General features: G+C 31.2%; 1 protein-coding gene across 2 annotated transcripts in view; it reads left to right on the plus strand.

Moving 5' to 3' along the window:
- LOC126880076 (serine/threonine-protein kinase STK11) overlaps positions 1 to 16,027 on the plus strand; it is a 63,225-nt gene that overhangs the window by 37,746 nt on the left and 9,452 nt on the right. The window contains exon 5 of one of the 2 annotated variants that reach the window (XM_050643739.1): positions 10,232 to 10,401. In XM_050643739.1, the coding sequence (XP_050499696.1) occupies positions 10,232 to 10,401 (170 nt within the window). Of the gene's footprint in view, positions 1 to 10,231; positions 10,468 to 16,027 lie in introns of both variants that reach the window. The other variant, XM_050643740.1, reaches the window with a different exon arrangement.

Below are 16,027 nucleotides of genomic sequence, written 5' to 3' on the forward strand. Positions count from 1 at the left end.
GTATGATCATTTGTTGCTTCGCTAATTGCAAAATAAAACTAAAATTTCGAAAATAAAAAATTTGCTATAACTTTTGAGAAAATGCACTTAACACTTTGATATTGCATGAAAAGTTGAGACAACCAGTACGTATCATGTACAAAAAATTTCAAGACGATTCATCAATTAGTTTAAATTTTATTCAATTTGTTTATCCCAAACAGCATTTTTTGCAATAAAATTAAAAAAATAATAATAAAATTCATTTTTATCATCCCGAAAACATTTTACTAAAGTAGAGTCATTTTTAGCTTATAAACAATTTGAATAGCTTTGTTAATATTGACTATAGAGTAAATCTACTTTGGGATTTCAAAAGCTGGTATTTTTACACGAATTTTCAAAAAAAAACTTTTTGCCTAGGTTAATTGCGGTCAAAGTTATCCGTTTTTATTATCTAATTCACAGTTACTTCTATATACATAAAATTCTCATATAACAGTATTAGTTACCATACTCCTCCGAAACGGCTTGACCTATTTTTATGAAATTTTACATGTATAGGTATTCTATAGGACTGAGAATAGGTTTTAATCTATTTTTCATACCCATAAATTATAAGGGGGAGGCCCCCTGACATTTTTTTTTATTTTTTTGGACAAAATTATCTACCTTAATTTTGTATCGTGTAGAATTAAAAAATACATACAACCCTTAATTTTCACTCTTCTATCACCAACCCTTATTTTTTAATAGCCATCTATATATTTACATCTATAAAATTCTCCTGTCACAGTGTTAGTTGCAGTACTCCTCCGAGACCGCTTGACCTATTTTTATGAAATTATATATGTATATTCGGTAGGCCTTAGAATCGGTCGTAATCTATTTTTCATATCCCTGAGTGATACGGGGGTTCCCCCTAACATTTTGTAATGTTAGGTGGGGATATGTGTACATAATGTACTCTACAAGACTACGAGTATATACAAATTAAAAAATATGATCAAAATCCATCAACAAGCTCCGGAGATATTAATCGCAGCATATGTTTGAAGAATCAATTTCATTTTTTGAGTACACGGATTTTAATAATTCCCCTTCACCGACCATGAATCGATTTCATTAGGACGTCATTTTTAAAGCTTTATTAACCACTTTGTCGAAGTTCAAAGTTTACTCAAACTCTTACACATAAACTATATACCTTGAACTTCAGAGTGGCGCTAGTAAGGTTGCTTAATTTTTATAAACAAAGTAGCTGTGAATTAAATAAAACAAAAGTTTCTAACTTTGACTGTAATCTACCTAGGCAAAAAGTTTTTTTTGAAAATTCGTGTAAAAATACCAGTTTTTCAAATCTCAAAGTAGTTTTAGTCTAGAGGCAATATTAACAAAGGTATTCAAATTGTTTATAAGCCAAAAATGACTCTACTTCAGTAAAATGTTTTCGGAATGATAGGAATGACTTTTTAATGATTTTTTATATACTTTGAAAACATAACTATTCTTCTTTCACGCAGTTTCAACAGAATTGCTATATCATTATTATTTTCTGAACAATAACATTGCAAAAAAAGATCTTTGGGATAAACAAATGGAATAAAATTTAAACTAATTGCCGAAAACTTTTTGTGCATTATATGGACTGTTTGACTCAACTTTTCGTGTAATATGAAAGTCTTAAGGTCATTTTTGCAAAAGTTATAGTAAATTTTTTATTTTCGAAATTTTAGTTTTATTTTGAAATTTCTGAAGCAACAAATGATTGGACCAAAATTCAAAAACTGCCATTTTAAACTTTTGCTCATCTTCTAAAAGAAGGATACTATAAATAAGATATTTAATTACCCTATTTTTACCTGTGGCGATTTAAACGAAAACACTGCCATTTTTGACACTTATTTCTTAATAACTAAAATTCTCGTCCGAACTGTGACGGGCATTTTTGTATTTATAATGTATTAGGTATATAGTACCCAAAAAACCCATTTGCAATCTGGCTGCTCAAGTGTCCCGAACATGGTATATTTTTACCTTATTTCCCTGGCGTACATCTGGCCGTTCCCAAAACACATTGTTTATAAGGCAATTGTCGTTACTGCGTATCACATGCCCTGCCCATCTGAGTCTATTGGCCTTTATATATCTGACTATATTTTCCTTTCCGAAGAGCTCATCTAGCTCTTTATTGTATCCGCGCCTCCATTCGTTTGTCACGCTGTCACTGCAAGGGCCATATATCATTCGAAGGATTTTCCGTTCCCATAGCAGCAATTTATTTACTTCTCTTATTGTTATCGTCCATGTTTCGTCATGAACGCGACTGCTAGTCGTATTAGGGTAAGAACAGAACAAGTGGGTCGAGGTGGAGGTGTAGGTCGCGGTGGATGCTAGTATAGTTTATTTTTAAACCAAGAGGAGTGATTCAAATTTACCGCGCTGTAATACTTGTTTGTAATTGGTCCAACCGCAGGCAAGTTTAGTCCACTGTTATAAAATTTTGACACTAATGATATTTAACAAATTTTAACACTTTTGGCATTTCATAGGTTAAATAAGTAATATCGGCGAATTTTTGTGTTTTCTGTGCTATTCCTTTAATTTTTAGATTTTTAGTCTGCTTTTATATAAAAAGCAATTGTTTTTAGAACTTTTTAGCGACGTATTAATATAATATAATATTGATGGATTACCGTTGAGGGCCGACATGATCAACCAAAAAAGAAGATGTATTTTGGTGACTTTTCTAGTGACTTTCTTGGGTGTGAATCTGTCTGTTTGGTTTACTCCTCTTGGTTAAAAAATAAACCATAGTTAAGTCGCGGTCGATGTCGACAGCACATAGCAAGGAGGTCACCTGCGCTGTCAGTCGAGCTAGGACCACTATCAAGTGAAGTAGTTTAATGAAATTTGAATGACAAAAAAACTGTGCTTTTGCGATGTTGTCTCAGTCAAGTGATGATAGTGATGAAATGTCAGCTGTAAATAATCAGATCCTCCTTCATATTTCAAAAATTTACTGAATTTAATTACTTTAAAATTTCAAAAATAAACTGAATACAAAAAAGGGATTATACAGGGTGTCCCGAAAAGATTGGTCATAAATTATACCACAGATTCTGGGGACAAAAATAGGTTGATTGAACCTCACTTACCTATATACAATAGTGCACACAAAAAAGTTACAACCCTTTGAAGTTACAAAATGAAAATCGATTTTTTTCCATATATCGAAAACTCTTAGAGATTTTTTATTGAAAATGGATATGTGGCATGCTTATGGCAGCAACATCTTAAATAAAAATTAAAGTGAAATTTGTACACCCCATAAAAATTTTATGGGGTTTTTGTTCACTTAAACCCCCCAAACTTTTGTGTACGTTCCGATTAAATTATTATTGTGACACCATTAGTGAAACACAATGTTTTTAAAACTTTTTTGCCTCCTAGTACTTTTTCGATAAGCCACTGTTTATCGAGATATTTTGAATATTTGTCGAATCCACCACATATTTGTATATGGTTAAGTACGATTATAGAGACCTGTTAATAATCTGAAAATTTAATTATAATTTACATTTTTAGGTATATTTTGAAAAAGAAGCCACATCTCGATAAAAGGTGACTTATCAAAAAAAGACTAAGAGGCAAAAAAGTTTTAAAAACACTGTGTTTAACTAATGGTACCAAAATAAGAGTTCAATTGGAACGTACACAAACATTTGGGCGGTTTAAAGGAACAAAACCCCCATAAATTTTTTATGTAAATATATTAAATAAGAAGCCGCATCTCGATAAAAACTGGCTTATCGAAAAAATATTAAGAGGCAAAAAAGTTTTAAAAACGTTGTGATTAACTAATTATACCACAATAATGAATTAATTGGAACGTACACAAAAGTTTGGGGGGGTTTAAGGGAACAAAACCCCCATAAAATTTTTATGGGGTGGACAAATTTCACTATAATTTTGTTTTAAGATGCTCCTACCATAACAATGATACATGTCCATTTTCAATAAAAAATCTCTAATAGTTTTCGATATATTGAAAAAAATCGATTTTCATTTTATAACTTCAAAGGGCTGTAACTTTTTTTATGAGCATATTTGTACTAAGGTAAGTTAGGTTCAATCGAACTATTTTTGACCCCAGGATGTGTGGTATAATTTATGACCAATCTTTTCGGGACACCCTGTATAAAAAGTATCAACTCAGATAGCGCAGGTAATGACAACTTGGCTTCGAACGGACCAATAACAGGGAAGCATCCTTGTAGGCCGTGCAGTAGACATCCATGTAAAACAAACTCATTTTATTTTCAAAAGCATCGATTTGAACATCCTGGATGGCATCGCGCTAAATCTCCACCGCGACTTACCTGCTCTGTTCTCTTTCATTCACTACAATCTATTTGTTTTACATGGATGTCGACATCGACCGCGACCTCCACCTCCACCGCGACCTCCACCTCCACCGCGGCCCACTTGTTCTGTTCTTACCCTTATGGTTTTATATATCTGGATTTTGGCACCTCGTGAGAGTAGTTTAAAGACTTCATTAGATGTTGCATTGCAAAGAAAGAACTGTTTCCTGCAATTATTCGCGTTTCAACTTCTCGATCTTGTTGTATTGTCATTTGTGATTGTTGCTCCTAGATATTTAAATTCTTTAACCACTTCGAAGTTATGACCGTTTATAGTAATATTTTGCCTTATTCGCAGTTGTTCTTGTTTTGAGGCGACCATGTATTTTGTTTTGTCTTTATTTATTTTTAGACCGATATTTAATGCAGCTTCTTCAAAGCTCGGCAAAATATCCTTAAATTCTAATGTTGATTGTGCCACTGCATCTACGTCATCGGCAAAGGCGAGTACGATTTTTGCTCCCCGAGCAGCGATGTCTGGTTTGATTTTGTGATATATTTTCCGCATGACATGTTGTAAGGCCAGGTTAAACACCAATGGGGACAACGGATCTGCTTGTCTCAGTCCAGAATTTACGCAGAAAGCATTTGATATTTCCCCCCTATTCTAACTTGTGCAAAGGAGTTACCTACACACATTTGCGTTACCACAGTTAGTTTCTTGGGTACGCCCAGCTCGACCATTGCCTTCCATAGTCTTGGGCAATTAATTGAATCATAAGCCTGTTTAAAATCTATAAAGATCTGATACACGTTTTGATTATACTCCCAATACCTTTCAAGCATTTTTCTAATAGTAATTATTTTTTCTTTTCTTGTAGTTTGTCTAAGTTAAATGTTGTGTTTATATAGGATTAAGCTAGAGTCCTTTTCATGAGCATTTTCAGTGCGTCATAAATGATCGAAAAAAAGGTAAGTCCGTGATAATACACATAATTTATGACATTTATTCTAACATGACATTTTAGTTAAGTCTGACAGTTGTCACATTTTATTTGCAATTTGGCATAAAAACAAATAATTTGTGTTTATTGCATTTATAAAATGGTATTTTCTTTGATTTGTATAGTCTTATAAATTGTACAGATTATATTCGTAGATATATTATATAATTCGTGAATCATTTTTTCTTCATTTATAGCGCCATCTATCGACAACTAGAATAAATGTTATAAATGTGTGTAATCACAGACGTGCCTTTTTTCTGTCACATACAATTTAATGCGTTAGAAAGAAGTCGAAAAACTGTGACTCACTGAAAAATGCTCATGAAAAGGACTCTACAATTAATTGTAGTGAAAATTATATTTTAAACTAAAAATTTGACATTTCGATTTCCACTCCGGAAATTGTTTTCAAAAAAAGGATTATTTAAGAATTGTGTTAAAAGGGGTTAGTCCAGAAAGCCACTGCGCATCCGTTAGGAAAAATATTCTGATTCGGATTTTTTGCACAGTCTTACTCAAAAAGGACTCCTTTTAACAAATTTGCATGTTGCCAGGACCAAAATGTGGTCAAAAATTTTTTAAACGTTTTTTTTTGTTTTTCCTAAAATTATTTTTTTTGCATGGAACAAAGTTTTTTTAGGTTTTTTGGATCATTCCAAACAGAAAAGGTCTTTAGTGACTTTTCTCTAAAAATGATAGTTTTTGACATATAAGCGATTAAAAATTAAAAAATTGCGAAATCGGCCATTTTTAACCCTCAAAAACTATGTGAAAAACTGAAAATTTGAATGTTGCCAAGGTAGGTAGATATTCTTTAAACATCGATTGATAAAATCCCGAAGAGTTTTTTGCAATACAATGTTCAAAACTCCTTTGTTTTTTAATTGCTAATCAAGCGTGCGCGACACTATTTTCCACCGACCGACAGTATGGTGCAAATGAAAGGAATAAATTCGTTATTTCGTAAACCAGCGACTTTAAGGAAAAATCCCGAAACAGGTCGATTTTTATTTGATGATTTGATATGATATGGCCGATTTGATATGATATTGTGGCATACATGGTATACTAGTGACGTCATCCATCTGGACGTGATGACGTAATCGATGATTTTTTAAATGAGAATAGGGGTCGTGTGCTAGCTCATTTGAAAGGTTCTTCAATTCTCTATTCAGTAATATAAACATTTACATAATTATTTATACAGGGTGTCCAAAAAATTTTTATTAAATTAAATTATTTGACAAAAAAAGAAGTAGAAGGACACCCTGTATAAATAATTATGTAAATGTTTACATTACTGAATAGAGAATTGAAGAACCTTTCAAATGAGCTACCACACGACCCCTATTCTCATTTAAAAAAATCATTGCGTCATCACGCCCAGACGGATGACGTCACTAGTATACCATATATGCCACAATATCATAACTTAAAAATAAAAATCGACCTGTTTCGGGATTTTTCCTTTAAGTCGCCGGTTTACGAAATAACGAATTTATTCCTTTCATTTGCACCATACTGTCGGTGGAAAATAGTGTCGCACACGCTTGATTAGCAATAAAAAAACAAAGGAGTTTTGAATATTGTATTGCAAAAAACTCTTCGGGATTTCATCAATCGATGTTTAAAGAATATCTACCTACCTTGGCAACATTCAAATTTTCAGTTTTTCACATAGTTTTTGAGGGTTAAAAATGGCCGATTTCGCAATTTTTCAATTTTTAATCGCTTATATGTCAAAAACTATCATTTTTAGAGAAAAGTCACTTAAGGCTATGGGTACATAATTCGCAAATATTTTACGTGTATCCCTACTTTTTCTGTCTTTACACGGCAAATTACGTGTAGTAAAATTCACACTGGTATGGATATGTAAACATTACTAGAATGTCATTCTACTTGAAAATGTCATCATTAATTTAAAGAGATGGGTTTTGAATGTTCTTGGATAACTGTTATTTTTATAATTGCAAATTATTAATTCAGTTAATAAATGTGATAATTTTTTCACTATGTATTCAGTGATTGTAATAATTTATTTGTACAACAAAGACTAATACTCAATCGAGAAAAGAGGAAAAGTGTTAAAGTGATTTTTTAATAATATATTGTTATGGAACGCTTACAATTTTGAACATCTTTAACAACAAAATACTTGGATCACAGAATATATTATCCTGATGTATTCTCTGCTTGGATCTTCCACAAATAATACACAATAAATGACTTTTTATTAATAAGTTCACTTCTTAAATCAATTATTTATCAAATACACTATATATCAATAATATTTAATCAATAACTCAACATATTCCCGATGCAATGTCAAATATTTAAAATTGTCACTGATTGTCAGTGTCTGACTGACAATATATGCTGACAATATTATATTCCGCTGAGTGGGTTGTAAGACAAAGATAGATTTGGAAAATATTACCACAACATTGTGTACATTTTTTTCAAATCCTGAAAAAACCAATAAATATTTTTGAAAAATTTGAACGCAGAATGAAAGACTAAATTATTACCGAGGGCCGAAAGTCCCTTAGAATAAATAAAAATTTCATTTTGAATGATATATTTGAAATTAAAAATCGCACTAAATTTTCTCTTAGTTTTTCACCCCTGTAACTTATTAAAAAAAAAATTATAGAAGTTCTCAGGGACTTTCGGCCCTCGCTAATAACGTAATCTTTCATTCTGCGTTTAAATTTTTTAAAAATACTTACTAGTTTTCTCAGGATTCGAAAAAAATGAATCCCCATTTGAATAGCATTGCAGCCGAAAATACGTACCGATCCTCTTAAGGCATTTTCTGTTTGGAATGATCCAAAAAACCTTAAAAAACTCTGTTCCATGCAAAAAAATAATTTTACGAAAAAAAAAACGTTTAAAAAATTTTTGACCACCTTTTGGTCCTGGCAACATGCAAATTTGTTAAAAGGAGTCCTTTTTGAGTAAGATTGTGCAAAAAATCCGAATCAGAATATTTTTCCTAGCGGATGCGCAGTGGCTTTCTGGACTAGGTGTATAACTGCCAAGTTGTTACAGAGGTTAAGTCTAGTTGACTGAGGGTGGATTTTTTGACCTTTGGAATATCAAATTTTGATTATTCCGTGTGTTTCTGCAATATTTTCTGCATTTTTTGTTTGTCTGCATGTTCATGTATTGTGTTTATACACTAAGCATCAAAATTAACGCACCACCTTAAAAATCGGACATTTTTGATGTGTCGTGTTTCCTAAATCTGTTGTCCGAATTGAGTGATTTTTTTTAGTAGATTATATCTTTATTCTTCAAGAATATCGACGTAATTATATTATTGCTAAACAGGTAAGTGTCATTGTATATCGGGTGTAACAATGATAGTGTGTTTTTTCCTCAAAGTTTGGAATACTTTGTGGAATATTCTAGCTTATATAAAATACTGAAATTAAAACTCAACTGTAGCCTTAGGTTTTCTTAACATTTTGCTTTTCGACTCATTCGCTTATGTGGGATAATAAAAAGTTAGGTACTTTAACAACTAGCCATGTTATTCGTCAATACAGGGTTTTTCTAAATAAGTGCGACAAACTTTAAGGGGTAATTCTGCATGAAAAATAATGACCATGCCAATTTTCATCATGCAAAACATGCTTTATAAACATATCTCCGCAAATGCTTCGTTTCCGAGATACGGGATGTTGAATTTTTTCTTACAAACTGACGATTTATTTATTGCTCTAAAACCGTTTTAGATATGCAAATACAATTTAGTAGGTTTTAAGAGGTAGTTATTGCGCATTTTTTGACATACAAATAATAATTTTATATTCACCATTGGCGTGCATACGGGTCATATTACCCGTATGCACGCCAATGGTGAATATAAAATTCTTAATTGTATGCCAAAAATTGAGCAATGAATGAGCACCTCTTAAAACCTACCAAATTTCATGTGCATATCTAAACTGGTTTTAGAGCAATAAATAAATCGTCAGTTTGTAAGAAAAAATTCAACATCCCGTATCTCGGAAACGAAGCATTTGCGGACATATGTTTATAAAGCAAACGGTCATTATTTTTTCATGCAGAATTACTCCTTAAAGTGTGTCGCACTTATTTAGAAGCACCCTGTATTGAGCTACAGTTGAGTTTTAATTTCAATATTTTATATACGCCAGATTATTCCACAGGGTGTTCCAAACTTTGAGGAAAAAACACACTGTCATTGTTACACCCGGTATACAATGACACTTATCTATTTAGCAACAATATTACTACATCGATATTCTTGAAGAATAAAGCTATAACATATTAAAAAAAAATCACTAAAATCGGACAACAGGTTTAGGAAATACAAGACATCAAAAATGTCCCATTTTTAAGGTGGTGCGTTAATTTTGATAGTGTATATTGAGTGTTGCATGCATATGTATTGTATATGACAGTAGTAGACGATGTGTTCCAGATTTTCTTAAGCCACCTTTACACGGTCAATATTATTGAAGCAATATTAATATTGATCAATATATTGAACGTGTAAGGAATACATTGAAACAATAATATCATTGAAAAAATATTGCATCAATAATATTGACCGTGTAAAGGTGGCTTTATCCGTTATTGTTGGTATATTCTTGTTGTAAGACGTTTTCTTTTAGTATTGACAACTAAATCCTGCTACATTCCGCTGATAAGTTTGCTAAACATTTTTCTTCATTGGACAGGATAAGGGGTGCTTTTTTGATTTTTTTGGTTTTAATGCCTGTTTCTTTCATGATTATGTTTGTAAAGTAATTTGTTTCGAGTGCGGAAGTGTGAAATGGAGTTATTGAGTTGTGATACCTACCTTATTTTATTTAAATAATATTGACAATAATTTTGTTGTAGATGGTTTAATAGACGTCCACCAGATTGTAGTCCGCGAGTACCCATACCTCCTTTCAAGGACGACTATTTGCATAAGATGACAGTATTGCCTTATTTGGTAAACCATTACTACGACGACCCGGACGAGAGTGCCAACGATGAACAATATTATACCGAACACGAACTAAATGGTAATAACCAATTAATATGTTGTTAATTTGTTAGTATCCAGTGTTGTCACTAGTCTAATATAATATGTAAGTTAATACAAGTGTGAGACGGTTTCTGTTTTGTGGCTTGTTCAATACTTGCGGCAGCCAACGTGTTAATAACCATAAGGAACGTTTTGAAATAGTTTTTGTCCCGCTAATTTTTTTTGCATGAAGATGTACGTTTGGTCATTAACTTCCAGGACTTTTAAGTTAATAGCCCAGTCAAAAGAAAAAAAATATACTAGTTTTAAATTGGGATCTTTTCCAAATCAACGTTTAGGAGAAAAAAAAATGATTTTTCATGAAAGTATCGGTTTAGTTTTGTGAGACACGTTCTAAAATTAAATTATCCATTTTTATTTATTCTAATGCTAATTCTAATTTCAACGATTATTTAGAAAGTCTAAAAGTCCATGAAAATAACAGTAAAAATGGGCCGATTTTTTTAGGAATCTATTTTTTATAATCTAACATCTAACAATGATCCCCTAAAACAACGGTTCTCAATCTGTGGTACATGTACCACTGGTGGTACATTTCATTATTTGAGGTGGTACACAAAACGCAAAACAGCCAAACCACTGTTATAGTTAATTAGATCACCTAGCTATATAGGTATTTCAGTTAGGTGGTACCAAAAATAATAAAAAGTATTTGGTGGTACATGACTCAAAAAGATTGAAAACCGCTACCCTAAAATGAAACCGATTACCTAAACTTTGATTTGGAAAAATCCCAAGTTGAAACATTGTCATGTATGTAAATTTTATTTGACTTTGCTATAAATTGGGATGTTTTCATAGATTAGTTTTTTTTTTTCAAATTTGACTACGATTCGATATTTTGCCAATGAATTGTTCGATATTTATTATTATTAAATAAGAATATATTAGCACTTCGAGCCAAACAGGTCTATGGCTTGGTTTACAATCTTTCCCCATTCCTATTTGTTCTTTGCGTTTTCTTTCAAATTGCTTACATTGAGATACCTTAGGTCGTCATTAACTTGACTCCATCTGGTCCGAGACATTTTCTCTTTTTACCACCTATTATAGCGCTTAACAAGATTTTTGGCAATCTAACTTAAGTCATTCATTGGACACGCCCTAACCATCTAAGGTTGTGTGCTCGTACTACTGCACTTATATTATGCTCCTTATATAATTTTTCTAACTGTTTGTTTGTTCTTCATGTCTACGGATTGTTTATCATTTTTCCGCCAAATATCCTTCAAAGTATTTTTCTTTCCCATAGTTGTAACATTGATCGCTCAGTTTTTGTCATAGTCCAGTATTCTGAGGTACATGTAACTGTCGGTCTTATTACAGTTTTATACGTTCTTAATTTAGCTGCTTTGGATATATTTTTGCTTCTGAGTATTCTATTGAGTGCATACATGCAAATATTTCCTTACATTAGTTAAAGTATTCAAATTCCTTGTCCGCCCAGTCCATGTACGTAGTTTTTGTTTCGTTTATAGATTCCTTTTTCTCAACCTACTTTTTCTAGTTGTCCCACTTCCTTTTTTAATCCGCGAATGCCGAACATTGAAGATTTTTATGATATATGCGACCTTATGTATTTGTTAATATTAGCCTCTATTCTTATTATTTTGGGTAAAACTTAGCAGTTACCGGTACTAGGTCCTCTAAAAAGAGGACCTAGGACTGCTTGCTTACATTCCATTGGTAGTTCTTCCTTTTACCATTATGGTTTTTATTAGTTTGTGTATTTGGTTTGTCAGCTACGCTCCTCTATATTTTAACATTTTCGCTTTTGTAGAATCACTTTCAGGACATTTGTAGTTATATAGAATCTTAATAATTTTATTATTAAATCTATGTACTCTTGATTATCGTGGCATATGTCTTCTTTATTTCCATTATCTTTGCTTTCATCATTGTCATTATGTATACAGGGTGAGGAAAATAAAGGGCCTATTAGAAATATCTCAAGAACTAAAGGCAGCAGAATCATGAAAATTGGAGTGACGGGGTTTTGAAGGGTGATCTATTTAATGAAAATATTTTCATTTATTTCCTACTTCCGCTTATACCGGAAGTTGCTTATAACTTCGTTTTTTTTTTAATGGAACGCCCTGTATATTTTTACATTTTTGGATTCTCCTCGATGTCTTCCTTTTTAAAATATAAGATTTTGTAATGTTATACAGGGCAGTTTAAAAGATAATTACTGTAGAATTGTAGTAGTTTGACATCAAAAACTTTATTTATGTTCAAATGATTTTTAATATAGTCTACTATTGTTAAGAATTGTTAGTATTACTAAATTTTTAATTTTAGTATACAGGGTTGGTCGAAACTCGGAATGAGTATTTTCTGAGTTTTCTTAAATGGAACACCCTGTATTTTAATATTGTAATGTAATGATATTTTATGACACTTTTTTATTTCTTAAGCATTCCCTATACCTAACTGCTTTAATTTGTGAGTTATTCGTGATTCAAGCCAAACATTAATTGCACCAAAAAATATGTGAAATTTTGTTAGGTTGTCCGCGAAAATATTCAATCACAAATAATTTTTCAGAAATAAATACATATTAATCTAGACTAATCCTTAAAATTTCCAGTAATGGTTGAGTTATCAAAATACCTACGTAGTTAAGATTGTTGGGGCGATTAAAAATTAAGATCAAATTAAAGCAGTTAGGTATAGGGAATGCTTAAGAAATAAAAAAGTATCATAAAATACAATTTCATTACAATACTAAAATACAGGGTGTTCCATTTAAGACAATTCAGAAAATACTCATTCCGAGTTTCGACCAACCCTGTATACTAAAATTCAACATTTGGCTACACTAATAATTTCTAACAATAGTAGGTGTTAATAGTAGTTTCTAATTCTACAGGGTGTGAAAGTTGCTACGAAATTAATAAAAAAGGTAATTATTTTTTAAATCACCCTATATACCATTACAATATCTCATATTTTAAGAAACAAGACATCGAGAAAAATCCAAAAATGTAAAAATATATTTATAAAAACGAAGTTATAAGCAACTTCCGGTATAACCGGAAGTAGCAAATAAATGAAAATATTTTCATTAAATAGATCACCCTTCAAACCCCCGTCATTCCAGCTTTCATGATTGTGCTGCCATTAGTTCTCGAGATATTTCTAATAGGCCCTTTATCTGCCTCACCCTATATACTCCCCGTTTAACAACAATTCATAGAAATGTTGTTTCCACCCTCTTAATATTTCTTGGCCATTAAATATCTTTTTTTTTTTTCTTTTTTATCTTTGTAATAAGTAGGCTGCGGTCTATATTACTTTTTTTATTTTTAATGCCTTGATATAAATTTTTTAATTAAATTATTTTTATGGTTGTCTTTTTTATATTTCAACTTATCTCCATAAAAATTTCTCTTTTTATTTCGTAATGTTGCACTGGTTTTTATTTGCACTGTGTAACGTGTTTCCGCCCTTTTTTAGTCTTAAACTTTCCAAACATAGTTGTTGCGTTTTAGGCCAATCAAGTTAGGTTTTTTCTAGACATAACGGAAAAGACGAGGTTTGACAGTTGAAATGTGTAGTATGAGATATTACAAAAAGACTACCATCTTGGGATTCATCAATTTTTTAGTGGAACATTTTTTAAATAAACAATCAAAACGTCAAACTTAGTTTTTTGCTCATAACTTAAAAACTTGTTTATTTAGAAATTTGACGTCACAGATAACTTTTTCAGAAAAAAAAGATACATCGAATGAGATACGCTAAATGAAAATTGGTTAATAAACAAAAAAGTTATTGCAAAACGGAAGACAAAATCACTGTTTTTGAATATTGTTAATAACAATTTTATTGTTTATTAGAATATGTTTAACTATACCTAAACTTGAGGGCATTATGGTGTTTGAATGGTGTGCAAAAAATGGTCCAGATCTGTTAAATAGTTTTCGCAAAATTGAATTTGTTTATAAATTTTTTTGAAAAACGAGCTAATTTCTGAGGCTGGTCCAGTTACTATAGCTGAATGTATCTCAATAATCCGCAGCTCATTTCCTTCGTTAAGGTGTATACTAACAGCCTATGAAAAAAAAAGTAAAAAAAAATTACATATACGTACACAAAATTATTTGTTAATAAATAGCAGTTTTTAAGCTTATAAACAATTACAATAATTTCGTAGAAATTAGATCAAATTAAATGGCAATAAAAAATACGGAAAGCTGGTTAAAATACACAACTTTAAAAAAAATTTTAGGTCGTACGACCCTTGAGGTCTGAGATAGCCCCTTTTTTTGAAAAAATCACTGTTACGTTAATTAACAACACTAAGATCTGAAATTAACCAATATTTTATAAGAAAAGTCAAAGTTTTTAACAAAGTTTTTAGCAAGAAAAAATGTTAAAAATTGTTTAAACAGTAGTGTTATAAACAAAAAGTATTTTGCGTTCCGACTAAAGTAAAAAATAGCGGGCGTAGTCGACTGACTGAATAGTGGGCGCGGTTGGCGTCCGGCAGCAACTCCTAAAATTACGTTATACCGACCACAAAAATCAACTTTAAAGTGAATAACAAATTTTCGTCATTCCTTATGTTTTCGAGGTCTCCGAATCCGAATATGGAGTTTATTTTTTTCTAGAATTAGTGGAACATGTTCAAAAATCAAATTTTATGCCAAAATGCAATAAATCAATTTTGATGATTTTTCAAGTTTAACTCACTGTATTTTTGGTCGCTGTAAATATTTCCTTTTGAAAGTTTTACTGTGCTATCTTTGAAGCATTTAGATAACAATGAGATTTGTCCAAAATGATTAAACACATTAAAAGAGAAGTTGTTAATTTTTAAACATTTTGTCGTCAGATTTCGTTAGTTTCATGCTTACTTAAAAAAGTTGAGTGACAAACTTTTTAGTTTATAATTTTAACTAACACAGAAATAAAATATAATTCATGAAGAAGTTTTCCAAAAAAATTTAATTTAAAATATGCAATAGGAAAAATGTTATGTGACTTTATAGACGAGCGGCACACTGGCACACCCCAAAAAAAGCTTATTTCTCGAGATACTGATACTAATTTTGGTAATAGGTACTTTATATTTTTGATGGTGCTGAAAACGAAAATTAGGGTTGTTTTGAATTTTACGTGGGGGAACATTATCAAAATCGCAACTTTACCCTAAAAATAAAAATCACGTTTTTTGCGTTTAACTGGCTACAACTCAGTTCCATTGTAATATTTTTTTCTGAAATTTTTATAGTATATATTTCTCACCATTCTGAAGACAATGGCACCTGCTTCAATATTTCTGTCTTCCTAAAAAGAAAGTTATAAATTGTTTGAAGTAAAAGGTGCAGATTCTTGAATTGCAAAGTTTAATCGCAAAAGTTGAGTGACAAAATTTGAAATTTAGCTGTTAAATTAATTTTATGTTAAAATCTAGAGTACAGAGAACAAAATGTTTTATAGAAAAAAGGTGGTGTAACTTTTAATTTTAAGAAAAACGTGATTTCATTTTTTTTATTTTTAGGGTAAAATTTCGATTTTGACAGTGTTTCCCCATCTAAAATTCAAAATAAAACTCATTTTCGTTTGCAGCACCATCAAAAACATAAAGTAAGACC

Source organism: Diabrotica virgifera, chromosome 2, assembly GCF_917563875.1.
Source record: "Diabrotica virgifera virgifera chromosome 2, PGI_DIABVI_V3a".
Classification (NCBI taxonomy): Eukaryota; Metazoa; Arthropoda; class Insecta; order Coleoptera; family Chrysomelidae; genus Diabrotica; species Diabrotica virgifera.